At 41.5% G+C, this 18,950-nt stretch overlaps 1 protein-coding gene across 1 annotated transcript; it reads right to left on the reverse strand.

Moving 5' to 3' along the window:
- Nucleotides 1-1,955: 1,955 nt before the first annotated feature.
- On the reverse strand, nucleotides 1,956-5,711 carry LOC113759916. The gene is made up of 4 exons (XM_027302495.1): nucleotides 5,605-5,711; nucleotides 4,545-5,474; nucleotides 3,388-4,446; nucleotides 1,956-3,324 (listed from the first exon to the last, which is right to left on the reverse strand). Exons 1-4 carry the CDS (start codon nucleotides 5,709-5,711, stop codon nucleotides 1,956-1,958), a joined length of 3,465 nt encoding a protein of 1,154 aa, XP_027158296.1.
- Between the last annotated feature and the right edge of the window lie 13,239 nt (nucleotides 5,712-18,950).

Here is an 18,950-nt window from a genome sequence, read left to right on the forward strand (position 1 = left end):
TCTGGAGAAATTTCTAAAATTATGATGAATTTTAAAAAAATTCTACAAAAGTGGCATTTTGGGTATGGGATTCCGTCCAAGGGGTCTTCGCATTTAGCAAATGCGAGTTCCCTGAGCTCGCATTTGCTGAATGCGAAGTCTCCTTGAATTTTCGACCAACGAAATCCAAAAAAAAAAAAAAAAACCAGACCTCGCATCTCTTAAATGTGAGGTCACTGAGATGCGAGGTCAGTGAAAAGAAACAGAGCATAGCCATATCTTTTATGCTGTTTCTGAACAATAGAGCATAGCCACGAATTTGACAGCCATTTGCCAAGTGAAAAGAAAATGTGCAGCCCAAATGGGACACAAAATTGGTTGGGGAGTCCTGTTGAGGTAGTAAAAGTGGCAAATTGGGAAGAGGGGAGAGAGGCGCTGCTGGCTAGCTTGGCAGAAACGGGTTCCAAACAGGGTTGAAGCTCTACAATGGCGGAGAGCTTCCAACGAGAAAGATGTGAGGGATTCCGTCTGCCGATCCTGGAAGCTGCAATTCTGTTGTCTAGCTCAGCAAAAGAGAAGAAAGAGTGAGCTGGATGGAGATACTGAGCTTCAATTTCTATCGGTTAGGAGACAGATTTGAATGCCTATTGTTTAGGTCTCTCTACGTTGATTGGTGTTTGTATAGCATTGGAAGTGAATTGTTGGGTCATTTTTTGCAGAAAGGCCAAAGAAGAAAAATTGAGAAGAGAAGGATTCATCAGCGGATGTTCTGACAAAGCAAGTGGTTCAAGCCGAGGTTAAATTGAATCACCGCTTTTGGGGACATTTCAGATTCAGTACCTCGCATTCGAGAAATGCGAGGTACCTGAGCTCGCATCTGATGAATGCGAGCTTGGTAAGTTCGCATTTGCCAAATGCGAGCTTCAATGCTATTTTTTACTTTTTCCCTAAACCTTTCTTTTTTTGGTGAAACACTGACAGTCTTTGAACTCGCATTTGTGAAATGCGAAGTCTTTGAACTCGTATTTCACAAATGCGAAGATCATACTCTTAGAACTAGCTTCAAAAATTACCCCCTTGTAGAACAACTTTTTTTTCATAACAATTTAAGAATTTACTCAACTTTCTGATGCTTTGAAATTTTAGCAAACCTCATGCGGCAATCGTTAACGGCAATCTTAAACAAGAAAACAGCCTCAAATTCCCGTTAAACTCCATAAACTTATCATCAAGTTACCAGATTGAGGACACAAAAGAAAGGAAAATCTGTAATGTGGGGAAAATCTGTAATGCAGATTCCAGATTCTTTTTTTTTTCTTTTTTTAAGAAAAGATACTACTATTATTTATTATAAAGGCCTGAAACCAAGCATACACACGAGAAAACAGATGAGACAACATCTATGAGTGCCTCACCACCCGCCTACGAAACGTTGGAAAGCCCAACCTATCCATCCTAAGGTCCCCCCTGACTAATCGGGGCAGATCCGCAAAAGCAGTAAAGACCTGCCTTAACTCAGAATCAACCCCATAGTTTGCCAGACGATCAGCCGGTGAGTTCGCTTCCCTATAACAATGCGTGACAGAATGAAAACAGTGACGAAATTGGAGGAGAACGTCCAGCTCCCGCTGCAACTGCCAAGGGCATGCACTATCCCCCTGCACGATCTGAATCAACGTCAACGAGTCCGCCTCAACATGTAACTGTTGGAACCCTCGATCCATACAATGCTTTATTCCCACAAGCAACCCGCGCAGCTCTGCATGCAGGCTACTCATCGTACCAAAAAACTCGGAATAGCCGAAGACAAAATTCCCATGACAGTCCCTTACAACCCAGCCCCCTCCACTCACCCACGGGTTCCTCCGAGAACACCCATCGGAGTTCAACTTCCACCCCCCTGGCGGCTGAATCCAGCGGACGGGCTGAATGCTCACTCGCGGTCGACATGACGCTATCTGTTGAAATAACTCTTCCTACGAGGATGTAAACCGCACCCATGGAAAACGGGTCCGCAAGAGCTCGCCCAGTAACTGAACGATCCGAGTCACAGTTGCCCTAATCTTCAGTCGTTGTCCTTCAAACACACCCCTATTCAGCGCTCTCCATAATTCCCAGCAAACCACCGCGGGGAGGATCCTATATAAACATTTCAAGACTTCCGTATTTCCGCTCCGAATCCACCAAAGCCAAATCATATGCCGCGCCGTATATATCGGCCCCATTTCCCCCGGCCGCATCTCGAAATGACGCCAGACTCGTTTTGCCCCCTCTCCAGCACAAAAAATGTGATCTAAGTCCTCCACCCTGGGTTCTAGACAACACCAGCAGCGAGAAGGGCCCTGAACCCCAGCCCCCCTTAGTCTGTCCATGGTAGGGAGCCTGTGTTGCATCAGCCTCAGCATGAAGAAAGAGATTTTTAGTGGAATACACTGGTGCCAGATGGCTGCCGCACTCCACGATCGGTGACCACCTTGCCGGACGAGGGAATAAGCTGATTCCGTGGAGAAACTGCCAGATGGAGTCAAAGCCCAAACCATTCTATCAGGATCCTGAAATGTCGGTGGGTCCATAGCAAGGACGTTCGCCACCGAACCTGCATCCAAATACTGATTAAGCATGACAATGTTCCAAGCCCCGCAGTCAACAAAATCAGCAACCAGGTGGTCATGGAAGATCTCCACCTTCTGACATAACGCACCAGTCCCCAACCAATTATCATGCCAGAAGTCCATCAAACCCGCATTAACAACCCAACTGATGCTGTCCTCCGCCACCTGCTGTACTGAACTTATTCTCTTCCATGTGAGGGATCCCCGCTGGCTTGCTTCTGCCAGGCAAGGATGCAAACCCGCGCAATATTTCCCTGCCATGAACTCTGCCCAGAGTGACGCCTGTTGCCTGAAATTCCACCAAAGCTTAACCGAGAACGAGTCGTGCACATCTTTCAGCCCACGCAAGCCAATCCCTCCCTCCTCTCGCGGCCTACACAATGCCTCCCACCGAATCCAGTGAAACCTAGTCCCAAAGCCAGACGTCCCCCACAGGAAATCGGCGAACACCCTTTCCAATGCCACAATGACCCCCTTTGGTGGAGAAGCGGCTGTGAGTAAGTGAACGGGCATTGAGGCTAACACACTCTGAATTAGCACCACCCGACCTCCCACAGATAAAAGTTTATGCTTCCATGATAAGATCCGAGCCACCACCGCATTGTAGACGTCCGCAAAGTAGATCTTCTTCCTCCGTCCCACGTACAAAGGACAACCTAGGTACTTAACCGGAAACGGCCGCCTCTGAAATCCTAGCACCTGGCCAATCACTGCTGCCTTCGGTGCCGGAAACCTTGGATGAGTCAAGAAGCAGCTTTTCTGTGAATTAATCCGCTAACCCGATGTAATGCAATACCCTTCCAGGACCCTCTTAATCAGATTTAACGAGGACCGCGCACCACTGGAGAAAATGATAACATCATCTGCGTACGCCAAGTGCGTTATAACAGGGCACCGAGGAGGGACCTTAAAAGGAACAAACTGTCGCTGGCTGGCCACCGTATTCAAGGTGCGAGATAGCACCTCAGCGCCGAGGACAAATAAGGCCGGTGAAATGGGATCCCCTTGCCGGAGGCCCCGTGATGATTTAAAGAATCCTTGAGGTGCGCCGTTGACCAAAACCGAGAACCAGACGTTAGAGACCAGACGCCAAATCATATCAATCCAAGTCTCAGAGAACCCAAAGCGGCGAAGGACCTGTAGCAGAAACGGCCACGAAACTCTATCGTACGCCTTCATCATGTCCAGCTTAATCACCACATTCCCACCCCGATTAGACCTCGTAATGTCTGACACCAACTCCTGAGCAAGTAAAAAGTTATCCGCAATCTGCCTCCCTTTCACAAAACCACTCTGTTGTGGGGATATGAGCCGGGGCAAAATCTTAGCTAGTCTCTCCGAAAGAAGCTTCGAAATGATCTTATTAGCGAAATTACAGAGACTAATAGGCCTAAATTGGGTGAAATCCTGAGGATGTTCCACCTTAGGCAGCAGCACAATCGATGTTGCCATGAAGTTCCTAGGGATTTCAGCCCCACAGAAAAAGCTTACCACTGCCTGATACACGTCCATGGCCACCACCTCCCACGCAAAAGTGAAGAACTTCCCAGTGAACCCATCCGGCCCCGCCGTACTCTCCTCATCTAGGGCAAACACTATGTCCTTAACCTCTTCGAGCCGCGGGATCTCTGTTAGAATAACGTTGTCTTGGGCAGAGACTAAACTCGGAATGTTTTCCAATAAACCAGTTGCCGGGAGAACTGTCTCCGCCGTGAAAAGCTCCTGGAAGAAAGTAACAGCCGCCTCACCAATTCGCGCCTCCTCGTCGAGCCACTCTCCGTCTGACCCCCTCACTCGATGAATCACTGACCGCCGTCTTCTTTCTGCCACTACTGAATGGAAAAACTTCGAGTTTCTATCCCCATCTTGAAGCCACTTAGCACGTGCCTTTTGCAGCCGTCCTCGATCAAACGAGCTCGACGCAATCGTGCCTGGACTTGATTTAGTTCACACCGCAATGCATCCGAAGGGTCCAAGTCATACTTTGTCTCTACATCCACCAACTCGCTCTCAGCGACCCGAACTGTCTCAAAAATATCACCAAACTTAAGCTTAGACCATTGCCTCAGTACCTGCTTCACGGCCCTCAACTTTGATGCCAAAACTTGCATAGGCGACCCACCCACCGGCTGTGCCCAGCATTCACGAACCACCCCTAAAAAATCCTCATGCATGGTCCAAACATTCAAGAAACGAAAAGGCCTTGGTTTATTATCCAGCCGCGTTACCACGGATAACAATAACGGAGCGTGATCCGATGGATCCCTGCCCAAGTGTTGAACCGTGACCTGGTGGGGCATCCCCAATGCAGTCCCATTAAGAAGGAGTCTATCTAAGCGTTTCCAAATCCGAGCCGGACCTGGACGATTATTGCACCAGGTATACCTAGACCCTGAGAACCCTGCATCCACCACTCCTGCTTCGGACATGAAATTGAGGAAATCCACACCCTCCAAAGGTCTAAATGGCAGGCCCCCCCTCTTCTCCTCTCCATTTGTGATCATATTAAAATCCCCCACTAAGAACCACGGATATGACCCCGGGTTATCACTTAATAAGTCATGCCATAAAATCTCCCTTTCGTGTTCCGTACACTTGGCATGAATACAAGACAAATGAATAGGGGTAGGAAATAGATGCGAGCGCACCTGGATAGTCAGATGTTGTGACGACTCCCCGATACACTGACAAGCAAACAAAGACTGATAAAACACCCAAACTGAACCCTCCTGATTAGAGAGGCAGTAGTCCATCCCCAACCGTAGTCTAATGGCAGTGCGATTATCCAAGCCCGTCTTGGGCTCAACAACCACAACTAATTGTAAAGAGTGCAATTTGATTAACTTTCTTAGGCGTGATAGATTAGGGGCATGAGCCACCCCCCTAATATTCCAGAAAAGCACCTTAATCATGAGATACCACAGAAAAGGAATTTGAGGATACAGCACCCCTAGGTCGTAGGGTCCTATCTGAGGGACAAATCGCGCGAGTGCCGCGTCCCTTAGCCACAGACGCCTTCCCCAACCCATCTACCTCTTGTGCAAAACTGCTAGACGATACCACAGGATCAAGATTCAATCCTGCCACTGATGATGATGATCCCTCATGTATCCTCACCATAACACCCCCACCCCTAGGTGATAAGTTTCCAACCTGTCGCTGCACCGCTGCGACTTAGTCCGCCACCCCATCTCCTTTCTCAAGTCGTGCAGTGCAGACCTGTTCTTGCTCCATCGCGGCCCCCCCAGCCCATACCGATCCCATGTTGGCGTCATCTTTCCCAAACAGACCCAGCGTACACCCCACACCCACACCCGCTGCTGGGCCAGTAGCCATCTCCGAGCAGCCCATCTCCAACGCTTGAAGCGTGACAGGCTGCAGCCCCACCCCTGTGACCTGCGGCTGGTGCTCCTCCTGCTGAAGCGTCGCCTCCTCCCCTAGCGAAACCTTCTGTTGCAGCTCCTCCACCCCATGCTGCTGACTTCCAACCGTCCCCTGACCCAGGGAGGACAGCACCTCCGGCCCATTGGGAGCATCTACTGGGCCTTTTAGCGAGCCCTGCTGCTGCACCTCCTCCTTCTCTCGCCGCTGAGCTCCAGCCGTCCCCTCAGCCCGTGCAGAGGACCTCTCTTCCTGCCCCCGCTGCACATCCCCCAGTTTGGCCCGCTGCCCAATAGAGTGCCGCATTTCCGGATGCAAAATATGGCAATTGTTCTCGCCATGACCCTGGCGGCAGCAGTGAGTGCAATACTGGGGTAAAAACTCTACCTCCAGTTCCTGCCAAAAACCAGCACTGTCTCCATTCCCAATCCATACACGCGACGGTAACGTTCTCAATAGATCCACTTCGACACATACGCGAGCCACACTCGGGCGAGAGACCGCAAGCGTGGCCGCGTCTACCAGCAGAGGCACACCAACACAGGACATGATTTGGAAAAGCACCTCCTTGTGGAAAAAATGCAGTGGGAGTTTCGGAAGTTGGAACCACAGAGGGACAATAGGGGATTCTCTGTCAACATGGAAGCCTGGTGTCCACTTGAAAACACGCATAGGAGCAGAGGCCACGTACCACACCCTCCTGAACCACACTCTATGGAAATCAGCCTCAGTCTGTAGCTGAATCAACACATGCCGCGAATCCAACAAACCCACCGTGGGTATCTCTCTTAGATCCAGCGCTGAGAAGAATTTACGCACCTCCTCCAGTCTCGGCCTACCCCTGGGGAACTTCCCAACTAAAGCAAAACGATAAGGACCAGCCAAGGAGTCCACAGTAGCCTGAGAAAAAAGAATCGCTGGTTCGCCTTTGTGGGTTGCCGTTTCTGCCGCAATGGAAAGCGATGGTTGTGACGCATTCTGTTTGAACAGATCCGAAAAAGACTTACCTTGAAAAGACGAGGAGACTGTATGCGCAGGGGGACGCCCTCCAGCAGGGAGCCGGAGGGCTGCCATGGCTACACCACGCAAGGTGCCGTGAAGACAAAACCCTAGCCGTCAGATTCCGTGATGAACAAAACCCTAGTTTTTTAGTTCCTAGTTTTCCTTAAATCACCATTTATGTATCGATTCCAGATTCATTCATGAAACTTTCTATGAATTTCTGGGCTCATTATCAACTTAAAAGCAACGTGGGGTGACTCCTACACACAAAGTCTCATGACCCACAATAACATAAAATCCAGACGCAATGGTATGAAGTGAAGATCTGAATTAACAGCTTATGTGGAAATAAAGTAAGAGAAAAAGAAAAGATAAAAGAAATAAAATCTGATTCATGGCTTTTATGTGAGCATCAGCTTCTTCCGATTTCATTGAACTTTTCATCAAGCTCTAAATGACTAATGCAAAACCAGAAATCGTCAGAAAAATAGGCATGACAGAGCCATCAAACAAGCATATCAAACCGCAGCCAAGTTCAAGAACTCATGTCCAAATGGGCCTCAATCTTTGTAAAAAAAATGTTAGATTAACAAGGGAAGGAGTCTTGATTTACCTGGGAATGTTTTCACGGTCAAATGGATGTGAGGTTCCCCCAAGAAATGATTGTCGTTTGCTGGAGCGAAGCCCAGAAATTTTGCTGCAGAAATTTCCAGCAAGCTCGTCATTTTGAGCTACGATTTGAGAGGGTTGGAGAGGTCTTTCCCAGATTATTTCTTAATAAGAATTGTTCATGGGTATCCAGAGATAGTGCAGAAAAATAAATTTCACTTTTCGGACCAGAGATTAGGTTGGAATTTGATCGGGAAAGGGCTTGGTTGATCAGCCTGGGCATGGGTTTTGCAGAAAAATTTTTCTGCACTTTTCTGTTTTCTCTCTCGTTTTCTCCTCTGTTTTTCTTCCTGATTTCGCAGATTTCCCCTCCTCCTTCCTTTCTCTTCTCTTTTCCTTTTTCTTCCTTTCTTCCCTTGCTTGTTTCTTCTTCCTCTTCCTGCCTGAAGCTCCTCTAGTTTGTCCCTCTCTATTTCAGATTTCTCTCAATCCCTTTGCAGTCTCCCTCTTTCTTGCTCTCTCCCCAGATTCTTTCCCTTCCTCCTTTTTCCTTTCTTCCTTTTCTTCCTCAGCCCCAAAGCTGTCTTCTTTTTTCCTTCGCAACCTCCCCCTTCTCCTCTCTTTTCCCTTTTTCTCATTTCCCTTCTTTCTTTTTTTCCTCTTGCCCGAAGCCCTCTCTCTTGTTTCTTCCTTGTTCCAGATTTTTTCCACACTCTCCACCTGTCTTGCCACCTAGCCCCTTGCATGTGTTGTGTAAAAAACAAAGACATATGGCTAATACTCACCTAATACACTTAGCTACCATGCATGCCTTCCACCTATTTTGTTTTTTTCTTTTTATTTTGTTTTTCAAAACAAATTTAGGGTAAACAAAATGTAAACTCCTATTTGAAATTGCCTTGCAAATTTTCATTTATTTTGAAGAAATGAAATTTGAAAAGATTAAAAACAAATTTTTGTGAGACTTTTCTTTTTTCAGAAATTTAATGCAAAAAATGTTTTTATTTTATTGATTATTTTTAAAAGAAGATGAACCTTATTCAAAAATAGATAACTATCATTTTGCAAACTTTGGTTAACTAAAATAAAATAAAATAAAAACAAGAATAAATAAAAAAATAAAGCTAAAATTAAATTAAATAAAATTAAAATTTTGGTGTCTACAGCTTTTTTATTGGAATTATATTTCGGTATAAGAAATGAACATTAATCACGTATTGGAATAGACACAACATATTCCAAGATTAATGTGAGATAATTGTGATAAAAGGATATTAATTACATGATAAGCGTTCACTGAAAGATGAAGTCATCGACTTGACTTTTCTCATTATTTGAGTGGTCATGATGCATTGCTAGATGTCAATCTTGATCTATAAGTATGAGTTGATTGATTAGTAGAATCAATGATAAATTAAAAGGATTTTAATTTATCTAATTCTTGTTAATTAAGAATTATAACTCATAGTTATTGCCAATGTATATGAGAACCTAATGTGTCACACACACTAAGAACTTCTTTAATTGGATTAAATAAATTTCAAGTAGAGATTTGAAAGATAAGTTTTATATCTTATAGTTCAATATGTGAGACAAATTAAACTTGAGAGATTTATAGTACAAATAAGTTTAAGTCTTCAAAATACGAATGTCGTATTAGAATACGGAAACTAAATCCTATTGGAAACTGATTTTAGGTTTTCATAAGGACATGGATAACTTATTTGTCAATAAATACTTATCAAAATTTTACTATTAAGACTAGTCGACATACAAATTGTTTGTGAGATTTTTAAGAAAAATTTGGAGAGAAAAATACCCTAAATTTGTCGAAAGAAATAAGGGAAAATCATATCTTTTATTTGTCTAATTGGGGCAAGTTTTTTATGGTAAAAAACTAGGGTTTTTCTCAACCAATTTGTGGGAGGTGTCTTTGTGAGGACCCGGATTTTATTTTCTTACTTTTATATTATTTTAATGGCTTAATTAATTATTTAATCACCCGTTTACTCTGAATAATTTATTTCATTCATTTTAAAATCCATTTCTATGAAAAAATGTCTCTTTTATATTTTTAAAACGTTCCATTCGCGAATTTAATTTTTCTACGGCTCGTTTAGCGAGAAATATCAAATACACATTTTTCGATATAATATTCGATCCGAGAGTCCAATGATCTTTGAGATTTGAGGACTCAGGTTTTCATTCTTAATTTAGTCATTTTATAAGTTATCTGCCCTAGAGTTAGTTAATTATATTTTAGTGGCGTGAATTAACCTTAAGTTTTGTTTTATCGCGTGCGAATCGGAAGTTCGCGTAAATCGAGCCGGAACGATTAAGTGGAGATTTAAGAAATTTATTCTAGACTACTAAGAGTGAATAATTATAGTGTTAAAGGAATTTTATTGGAGGTTTAGTGCACAAGTGTAACAAACAAGAGAGAAAACGGTGGTACGATACCCGCGCGCGACACTATTAAGAGTTGACTTTTTGCCCAACACTTAAGGCTACTATTCCATTCTTTCTCCCCAAGTTTTAGCACACAAACCTCTCTCATCTCTCTCCATTTTTTGGCCAGCAGCCCCAAGGAAGAAGAAGGAAAGAAAACTCCATCCAATCTTGCACCATTTCACCTCTAAATCTTCACACAACTCACATACCACTTGGAGTGCAGCTTTAGCTTGGAGAAAGGCTTCATCTTGCAGGTTTTCTTGGGAGAATTTCAGTCCAAAATTTCTGGTTTCTTCCAAAGCTGAGAGGTAGTCTTCATCAACCTTGAACCTTTCCATTTTCTTCAAAGATTGGAGCATTATTTGCAAGGGTTTGAACCCTAAGCATGGATTAGGCTAGCGGACTTGAAGTGTTTAATTTATTGCTTTAAATGTTAGGCTAGCGGTCTTGTGGTGACCTCTAGGTAGCTGTGAAGACACCAAATTTTTGATTTTTTAACTTTGCTTTATTTGTTTCAATTCTAGTGTTTTTATTTTGTTTTGTTCTAATTCACTTTATTCTATTATTTTTGTCTTCATACTAAATTTCAAAAAAGGGAAAAATGAAAAATACAAAAATACAAAATAATGTGTGAAATTAGTGAAAGTTTGCATGCTAGACAAATGGAGAACATGCATTAGAACAAGTGTCCCTTTTATATTTGGACAACACATCACTTAGGAGGGGGGAGATGGAGACACTTGTAGGATTGAGGATTTGAAAACAAAAAAAGGGAAAAAGGGAAGGAAAGCAAAGGCGGCTAGGTTTTGGGAGAAGCCATGGGGGGAGCCAAAAAATGGAAAAAAAATGAAAAAACAAAGCAAGAGAGTTGGCGGCTGGTTAAGTGAGGAAACAAGAGAGACGAGAGCGAAAGGTTAGAAAGCAAGAGTTGCGGCGGAGCTTGAGAAAAATCAGAGGAGAGTAGGATAGCAAGGGAAGGTCGGATCAGAAGGCAAGAAAGAAAAACGGTGAAGAGAAAAGAGGTCTGAGAGAGTTCTGAGGGAGTAGCGGCGGGGCTAAGGATTGAAGAAGAAAAGAGCAAAAAGGGAGGGAAGACGGAATCTGGTGCTGTTTCCTTGGCGAGCCAAGAATCTATTGAAGCTGCTGACCCTCGTGAGAAGTTGTGATACCATCTTCAGTCGCGAATCTCCATCGAAAGGGAAGAGAGAAAAGTTCAGAAATCTCTCTGCTGAAATTTGAGCCAAGCGAAAGGGGCGCCTGGTTTCACTCCAGAAAATCCACGCAGCTTGCATCGATTCCTCAGGTTTCTTTGTCTCGGTAAGTTAATCATTAGAACTATTTTTCGGATTTTGTTCTAAGCCCATGACTGAAGGTTGTTTACTTTTTGCTATTCATGAATCTGGGGGGAAGTTTAAGCCAGGAATCTGATGTTTTCTGATATTGTTCGTTTGGGTTATTAAAAGGGAAAGAGCAGTGCATATTTTGACCAGATTTAGATTCCGTCAGTCGCATACTGATGTTGCCTTTCGTTGCTTTCATTTCCTTTCCTCTCGTCCGTGGGTTTGTTTGAAAAGCTGTGTCCTTCAAATGAAGATTATGGAACTTTGTTAATGTTTTGGTGATATTTGCTAAGAGTTTTAGGAAAGATCTTGACTTAACTTGTTGGCTGTCTTGTTTTACGGTACAAAGGGCGTGTCAAAGTCCTGCATGAATCTTGCTGGCCGAAAGTTTCATGGGTTTGCAAAGACCGTGGAATGAAAATTGCAGCAAGAAACATAGGAATGATGTTGAGCTTGCCAGTTTTCCCATCTCCCCTTGATTTGCATGTCTAGGCTAATGTTTTATGATGGTTTTGGAATCTAATGTAAGCTCCCTGAATAGCTAATGAAGTTGTAAAATCATAGAGAAATTAGCAGAGTTGTTGCTGCACTTTTGTTTTGCTGTTATATAACTCTTGCCGCCCTTTGTGTTGTTAGTGGTCACCAATTCAGATTTTTCTGATTTGATCTCGCAATGAAAGTGTGTCATTTGGCTTGGTTGATGATTGGGGGAATGTCTTATGATCATTTGATTCAAAAGTTGATGTTTTGTTGGTAATGTTTTGGTAATAAAGCACAACAGGTTGCAGAGAGTAGCAATGAAAAGTGTAGAAGATGCCCAGCTTTGCTTTTTCTTTATTTGGGATCCTTTGATAGATTTACTGCTTTAACCCTGCAACCAGATATAGTATTTGGTTTAATTTATGAGTGAGACTTGCAACGTTTGTTTTTTACCCAAGCCAAAATTCTGATATTCGGTCTGTGTTGATGAAATGATAAGAGAGTTATAGCAGTTTTTGTTCTTCCTTTTCTGCATTTTTTCCAGAATTTTCGTATGATATCTTTCCAAGTTTCTGGTCATTTGGATTGTGATCATCATGCAGTTTTGTTGCTCAGTTTAAAGTTGTGATGTTGAGATGAAGAATATCTAATCAAAGCTGTGCTTTTGAATCGAAAATCTGGTCTGCATGATGAAAATGGAAAGAAAAGCCGTGGCTGGAAAATTGCTGCAAGTGTCATCCTTTCTTTTGCTGCATTTCTATCCAGTCATTTTGGTTTAGAGTGTTTGTTAACTACATGGGTTAAGAGCTAGTATTTGAGTTGGGAGGGTAAAATCGATAGGCTTTATTTGCATGAGTATACTTCAGCTGAAGGAGAAATGTTGTAGAGAGAATGGTGGCTGGAATTTGCAGAATGCATGAGCTTCTTTGTGTCTTTTTGCATGAGTTTCCTTCTGTGTTTTGCTTGTTTAGATGTTAAAGTTCTATACTCGGCTGTTTAGTTTAGAGTTTTGATGTTTGGTGGGTAAAGTTTAGATCAAAATTGTGCATGTGGATTGAAATTTGCGTTTGAAAGTTGAAATTGCAGCAAGCATTCCTTTCTGTTGCCTTCCTCGTAGCATTTGCATGGCATTTGCATGAAACTCTTTCAATAATTTCACTTTGACCCCTTGGCTTCCAACCAATGCTGCTATGACCCAATCAATTGGATAATCTCCTCAATTTGGTCCTTGGTAGTTTTAATTTTACAACTTCATTGCTTGTTTGCTTCAATTGACTACTATGCTTTGTTTCAATTGCACTTAAGTCACGACTTTAGGGGCTTTATGATCAAGTGAGCTTTGTATTTGCGCATTTCTTTTAATTTTTCTCAATTAAAGTGGTACCTTGACCCTTTTATTGTTTTGAAGCTACTTTCCCTTCATTTGCTTACCATTGCGAGGGAGGTACACTCTATCCTTTATTTTTGACTTTATTTGACCCTACGTGCGTATGTGTCTTATGTGTGCAATTGCATGACTTTAAGTGTTTACTTCATTTTCACTTTATTTATTTCTTTAGTTGCGTAGCTTTTGCTTCAATTTTAGTTCAATTTCATCATTTGGGAGGCACTCGAATGCCAAAATTATAATAGTTAGGGGTTTAATTGTTTTATTCCTTCTTATTCCCCCTTTAGATTGTAGTAGGCCTTCCCCCTAAAGATGTAATAGTTAGGGCCTTAATTGCCTTATGTGTTTTGCATGTCTGTGTGCTATGTGTTTAATCGCTTTCCTAGGTTTTGGCATCTAGATATGCATGCTTATGTGTTATGTGAATTACGAGCTCACATGTCTACTTGCTTTAATTATGCACATCACTTATATGTGTATGATGGATGCAAATGCACGTAACCGTGGCTAGTCCAATGCTAGTCATGGTTGTCCCCTCGAGCTCTTGCAAGTCCAATGCTTGTGAGAGAGCGTAGATGTGGGCTAGTCCAACGTTAGCCCTTAGGAGCCCTTCGCGCGTTAGATCATGATTGTGTGATAAATCACTTCATCTCATGCATATTTTTACTTTTAGGGCCTCTTTCACCATGTCGCATGACACTTTCCTTATATATGTATACCCCTTCCCCTATATTGTCCCTTATGTGTATATTACTTGCCCCTTTTGTATGAAACATGGCATTAGACTTGCATTTCATATAAGCATTAGAACTAGGTTAGTTCATTTGCTTGATTAGATTAGGGAAAACCCCTTGGATATGGGATATGGACGAGTTTGGCTTTTCTAGCCTTAGCACGCTCGTATTCCCTCTATTAAAAGGGAAAATTGAGTCACGAACATTAGTCCCCTGTACCCGACATGATGCATTCCTTTAAGACATGTATATTTCTATAATTATTTTATTCCTTTTCTTTTCTTAGAGTCTATATTTTTGCATTATTCGTGACCTCTCCAAAGAGTCATTATTGGGCATCACAATTAATGTAATTGGCACCATTCGATCTTTGAAGAGAAATTTTGCCCCCCGATGTCCCCTTAGGTCTAGGTTTTGCATTCATATAGTGTATCCAAATGTGATAAATGCTTTGGTTAAAACAAGATAATCTTTGACTAAATCACGCAACTAGCCTTGGCTAGGTCGAAGGGGTGCCTTGGATTTCATCCTTGCCTTCCCCTTCGTCAAATGTGACTCCCGAACCTTTTTCGTTGGTTTACGTAGATTAGGAGTCGTTTAAAAGGGGTTTCTTTTCTATCTTCTTCCTTTAAAAAATTCATTTTTACGTGACTTGGTACACCTTAACTCTATATCAAGTGGCGACTCCGATTTTTATTTCAAAAACCCTTTTTAAACTATATTTTGGGTCAAATCGTCGCATTTTCAAGTCCCATTTAGACCCACTTTCTTTGTAAATCAAAAATCATTTTTCAAATCAAAAATTCACTTTTCAAACCATTTATTTATTTTTCTTGTAAAAAATGGGGCGCGACAGCTGGCTTGAGGTGCAATTGCTTGAATATGATTGTTATGTGTGTAGATGAAAAGATCATGGTGAGAAATGAAGGAAATACCAAAAGAAAATTGCGCAGGAATGCTGGCCGAATTTATCCTGTTATTGCCTTGCTTATATTTCAAAATTTTGTGCTCAAATGACTATGAAACTGATGTATATATGTTGTATATGGTGTGTAGAAAGTTTCTACCAAAAATCATTTGAATTGGTTGAGCAAAATTTGAGATTTCGAAAATTGAAGAAACCTGGAAAATGTGTTCAGGCAGTCTGAACAGTACCACTTTGATCAAACATAACTCTTTGTAAAAAAGTAAAAATCAAAGTACCATTTGTGGCATTTGAAACTAGACATTTGTAGCTTTCCAACGGTATAAAATTCACTTTCTAGTTCGAAATGAGTGAGCCGTAGTGATTCGGCAAAGTTGCTGTCCTGTTTTGATGGTCTAACCGAGAGAAAGGTAGAAGCTGCATTTTGTGGCTCTATGTTCTCTCACTTATGAATTGATTTTGAAAACAATTTTTTTCTGATGAAATGTAGCCTTATGATTCTAGTTTCCAATGCCACCAACCATTCTCAATTCCAAGTTGTATTGAGTGAAATATGGTTCAATTTCCAAACTGCGGCAAAGCTGGAAAACCCTTCCTTTTGCTGGCCGACTGGTTTAGTTGTTTGTGAGATGTTTTATTTCGAAATTTTGATGTCAACCCACTATCAATTGCTTATGAAATGTTTCTTGGACCTTGGTTTCACAAATGAACCAAAATGAGACTGATTTCATGGTGCAAAGTGTTTGAAAAAGGAAAAGAAAACAAGAAGACAGATTTGCTTTAAGAATTTCCTAAACTTTGGTAGTTTTGTTAACTACCTTCCCATACGATTTTTTACGTAAAATTTGATAGAGGAGTATTTCTCATATGGAATTTGAATTTTACCAAATTTGGTGTTATTCTAAAACCATTTTGATACCCAAATGATGTCCCAAACTTTACTTTCAAATCTGGAAAATTCACTGTTTAGTAGTGGAAATTTACCGACTTTGAACTGCTATATCTTGATACTCAAGATTCCAAATTTAGTTCCGTTTGTCATGTTCAAAACCCTGTTTGGAACTTTTGTTGTGTTAGAAATTTCAGAGGCTAGTTAACTTTCTGTGAATTTTGCCGAATTTCCAAAGTTTGCCGAAAAACATGACCGAAACTGTCTTGTATGCTCAAGTCAGCCACTTTGAACTAAAATTTGAATGTCTTCCGTTTAGAATCTTAGAAAAGTGTCTTCTAGGAACTTTTAGTATTCTGAACCAAGATTCCAATGGTTTAAAGTTTTCCAATTTTGGACCTACTGAGTGCAAGTTCTGATTTTTCTAAATTTGACGCGTAAAACTGAAATTTTCCGACTTGTTGGGAAATGAGTTTTTGGAAACTCTTCCCTATCCTTTGATATTGATTGACCATTTTAAACTTGATTTCATGAAGGAAATCAGTTTTCTTTGTATTACTAAACCCCACTTTTGAGTCTCGATTTACGAGTAGTTAAGGCCCTCTTCCGTGACATTTTCTTAGTATTGTACAAGTGTATAATCTTCCTTGTTAGCAAAGGGGTTTGTAAGTAATAGTGTGTGATAGTCAATTATTATTTGCTCAGGCGCTTAAGGGGACCTTCAAGAGGATCTCGAAATGGACGCCTAAACGCTTGTTTGAGCACTTACTCCCTTACTTTGATTGGTGAGTGTCAAGTGCATGTGAAATGTTTATGTGATTGAAATATGAATTGTACAAGTATTATACATGATACGTAAACTTGTCGAGATGAGTATGGACTTTATCGCGCTCGTTCTCCTTTAAGTGATGCTACAATTGAATTGTGCTATGTGAATTGATATTCGAATTGTGTGAAATGAATTTTTATGTGAATTAAGTGAAGTGTTGCTATTGCAAACCATATTTGTGTTGTGATGTCGAGTGGAGTGAACCTCCTCGACTTATGTGTATACTCTTGGGGACGCCCTCGTCCTCTCTTTCTTTTAATTATGCGATACTTGTTACATGAATACACATGATCGGTAATTGTTCATAAACATATTTAACTCGTAAGCCCTGAGTGGATGCATGTACCACACCAATCTAGGTGGGAGGTGCCTCTCATACCGTCTCAGTGCTATAATCGCTTCCCTGAGCGATAGCATGTACCACACCAATTTGGGTGGGAGGTACCTCTCATGTTGACTTAAAATCCTAAACAAATAATCAGTTTTCTGAGCGAAAGCATGTACTACACCGATTCGGGTGGGAGGTACCTCTCATGTCGACTGAGTACCATAAACAATTGTAATCGGTTCCCTGACCGATAGTATGTATCACACCAATTTGGGTGGGAGGTACCTCTCTTGTTGACTCAGAACCATAAATGTATAATCAATTCCCTGAGTGATAGCATGTACCACACTGATTCGGGTGGGAGGTACCTCTCATGTCGACTCAGAACCATAATCAAAGTATAAGTCGATTGGAGCGATGTCTCATCAACCATTTATTTCTCTGAGCGGTAGCATGTACCACACCGATTCGGGTGGGAGGTACCCCTCATGTCGACTCAGAACCATAAATAGAGTAAGTAAAGTTCTACAGAATTAAATACCTACCCGGTTGACGGAATGTCACCACGTGGAGGCATTGGATCGAACTTAGGCAAAGCAATTGGAAATTAGCTCCTGAGAGCTCCTGTATCCTACTCAAGTGTGTTTAATTGTTAATCGTGAATTACTTGAATGCTATAGCTTTATTTCTCATACAAGTGTTTGTTACTTGAACTATGTGTTTGCATGTTTTCTTGGCCTCACTGAGCATTAGCTCATCCCATTAGCTTTGTTTTCCTTAGCAGGAACTCGGAATGGAAAGAATTTTGGAGAAGCCGGTTTGACTATTTTTGCTTAGTATTTTGGGTTGTATTTGATTAGCCGACTTCGAGTAATTGAAAATTTTGGGAAAAGTGATGTACTTTTGAGAACCTGTGTTGTAAGATTTGAATATTTATTTAAGGAAGCGACTTTTCTTCATTTCGACTTTTATTATTCGGTTGTTATCCTTAAGTTTGAATTAAATTGTATCGAGTCCTGGCAAGAGTTGAGTAGGCGGTTCGCTGAACCCTTTGGTTCGCCTTAGGAGGAGGTGGGTCGTCACAGTCTTGGCAATAGCTACAACTAATCGAGCTTAAGGAGGTTCTAGTTAAGGGGGTTCGTGTGGATCACCGTTAGAGCCCAGACACTTGTGTGGTTACATGGATCACTTTGCCCCTCAGTGTCAGATCTCCACCGGTTCAAGTAGATCTCCATGGATTGAGGTAATTTTCTTGAACAACTTTATATTACATGGATTTAATCAAATGTTGACCTACTAGAGAAATAAAAAATTTTTAAATTTTCCGTTGTGCATGTCACTATGATTCCTTACAATTGGGTAAACTTTAGAAGGCTTTGTAAACTTAATCCTGATATATTTTGTAAGTTAGAGAATTTCAAAGGCTTTGCAAATTGATTTTGGAATACTTTTTAGTTGAAGATGGATTTTTTTTGAGTTCTAGATTATCAATATCCATATTAATATGATAAATTAGAATCAAAAGGAGTTGGTTATGTCATTAAAGGAGTTGCATGTCATATCATAGGTAGTATAAAGTATACTTTTCTTGGTTGAAAGATTCCGCTTGAAACTCTTCGTATCATTATCGTACCATATGATTACAAGCTGGTCGGAGCAATTTTTTGACAAAAATGTCTATGAAGTTTGTTTGCGAAGCATTTTTATTAGTATATCCATTTATTTCTCAGCTTGTATGGGTATTTGAAATGTTTTTTTTAATTAATTTATTCATGAAATAAGGCAAAACATTCCGCTTACATACGCCTAATTTTCTAAATCGAAGGCAACCCTAATCTATCCAGGCAGGTTGCCCCACGAGCCAGCCTCGGTAACGTACTAAAGCACTCATATACCTTGACTTGCTGCTCAGGATGAGATACGCTCACATTGGACAACGCATCAACAACTTTGTTAGCCTCCCTATAACAGTGCGAAAATCGAGCCGGATCCTCAACGAACTGC

Source organism: Coffea eugenioides, chromosome 2 (assembly GCF_003713205.1).
Source record: "Coffea eugenioides isolate CCC68of chromosome 2, Ceug_1.0, whole genome shotgun sequence".
NCBI lineage: Eukaryota > Viridiplantae > Streptophyta > Magnoliopsida > Gentianales > Rubiaceae > Coffea > Coffea eugenioides.

Bases quoted from the DNA above. Each gene is read 5' to 3' on its own strand.
- LOC113759916 (XM_027302495.1), bottom strand. From the start codon at position 5,711: ATGGTGAGGATACATGAGGGATCATCATCATCAGTGGCAGGATTGAAT. The intron at 5,475-5,604 runs GTCTGTGGCTAA...CTGGAATATTAG, and splicing joins GTAGATGGGTTGGGGAAGGC to GGGGGTGGCTCATGCCCCTA. The intron at 3,325-3,387 runs GTATTGCATTAC...GACTCATCCAAG, and splicing joins ATTAAGAGGGTCCTGGAAGG to GTTTCCGGCACCGAAGGCAG.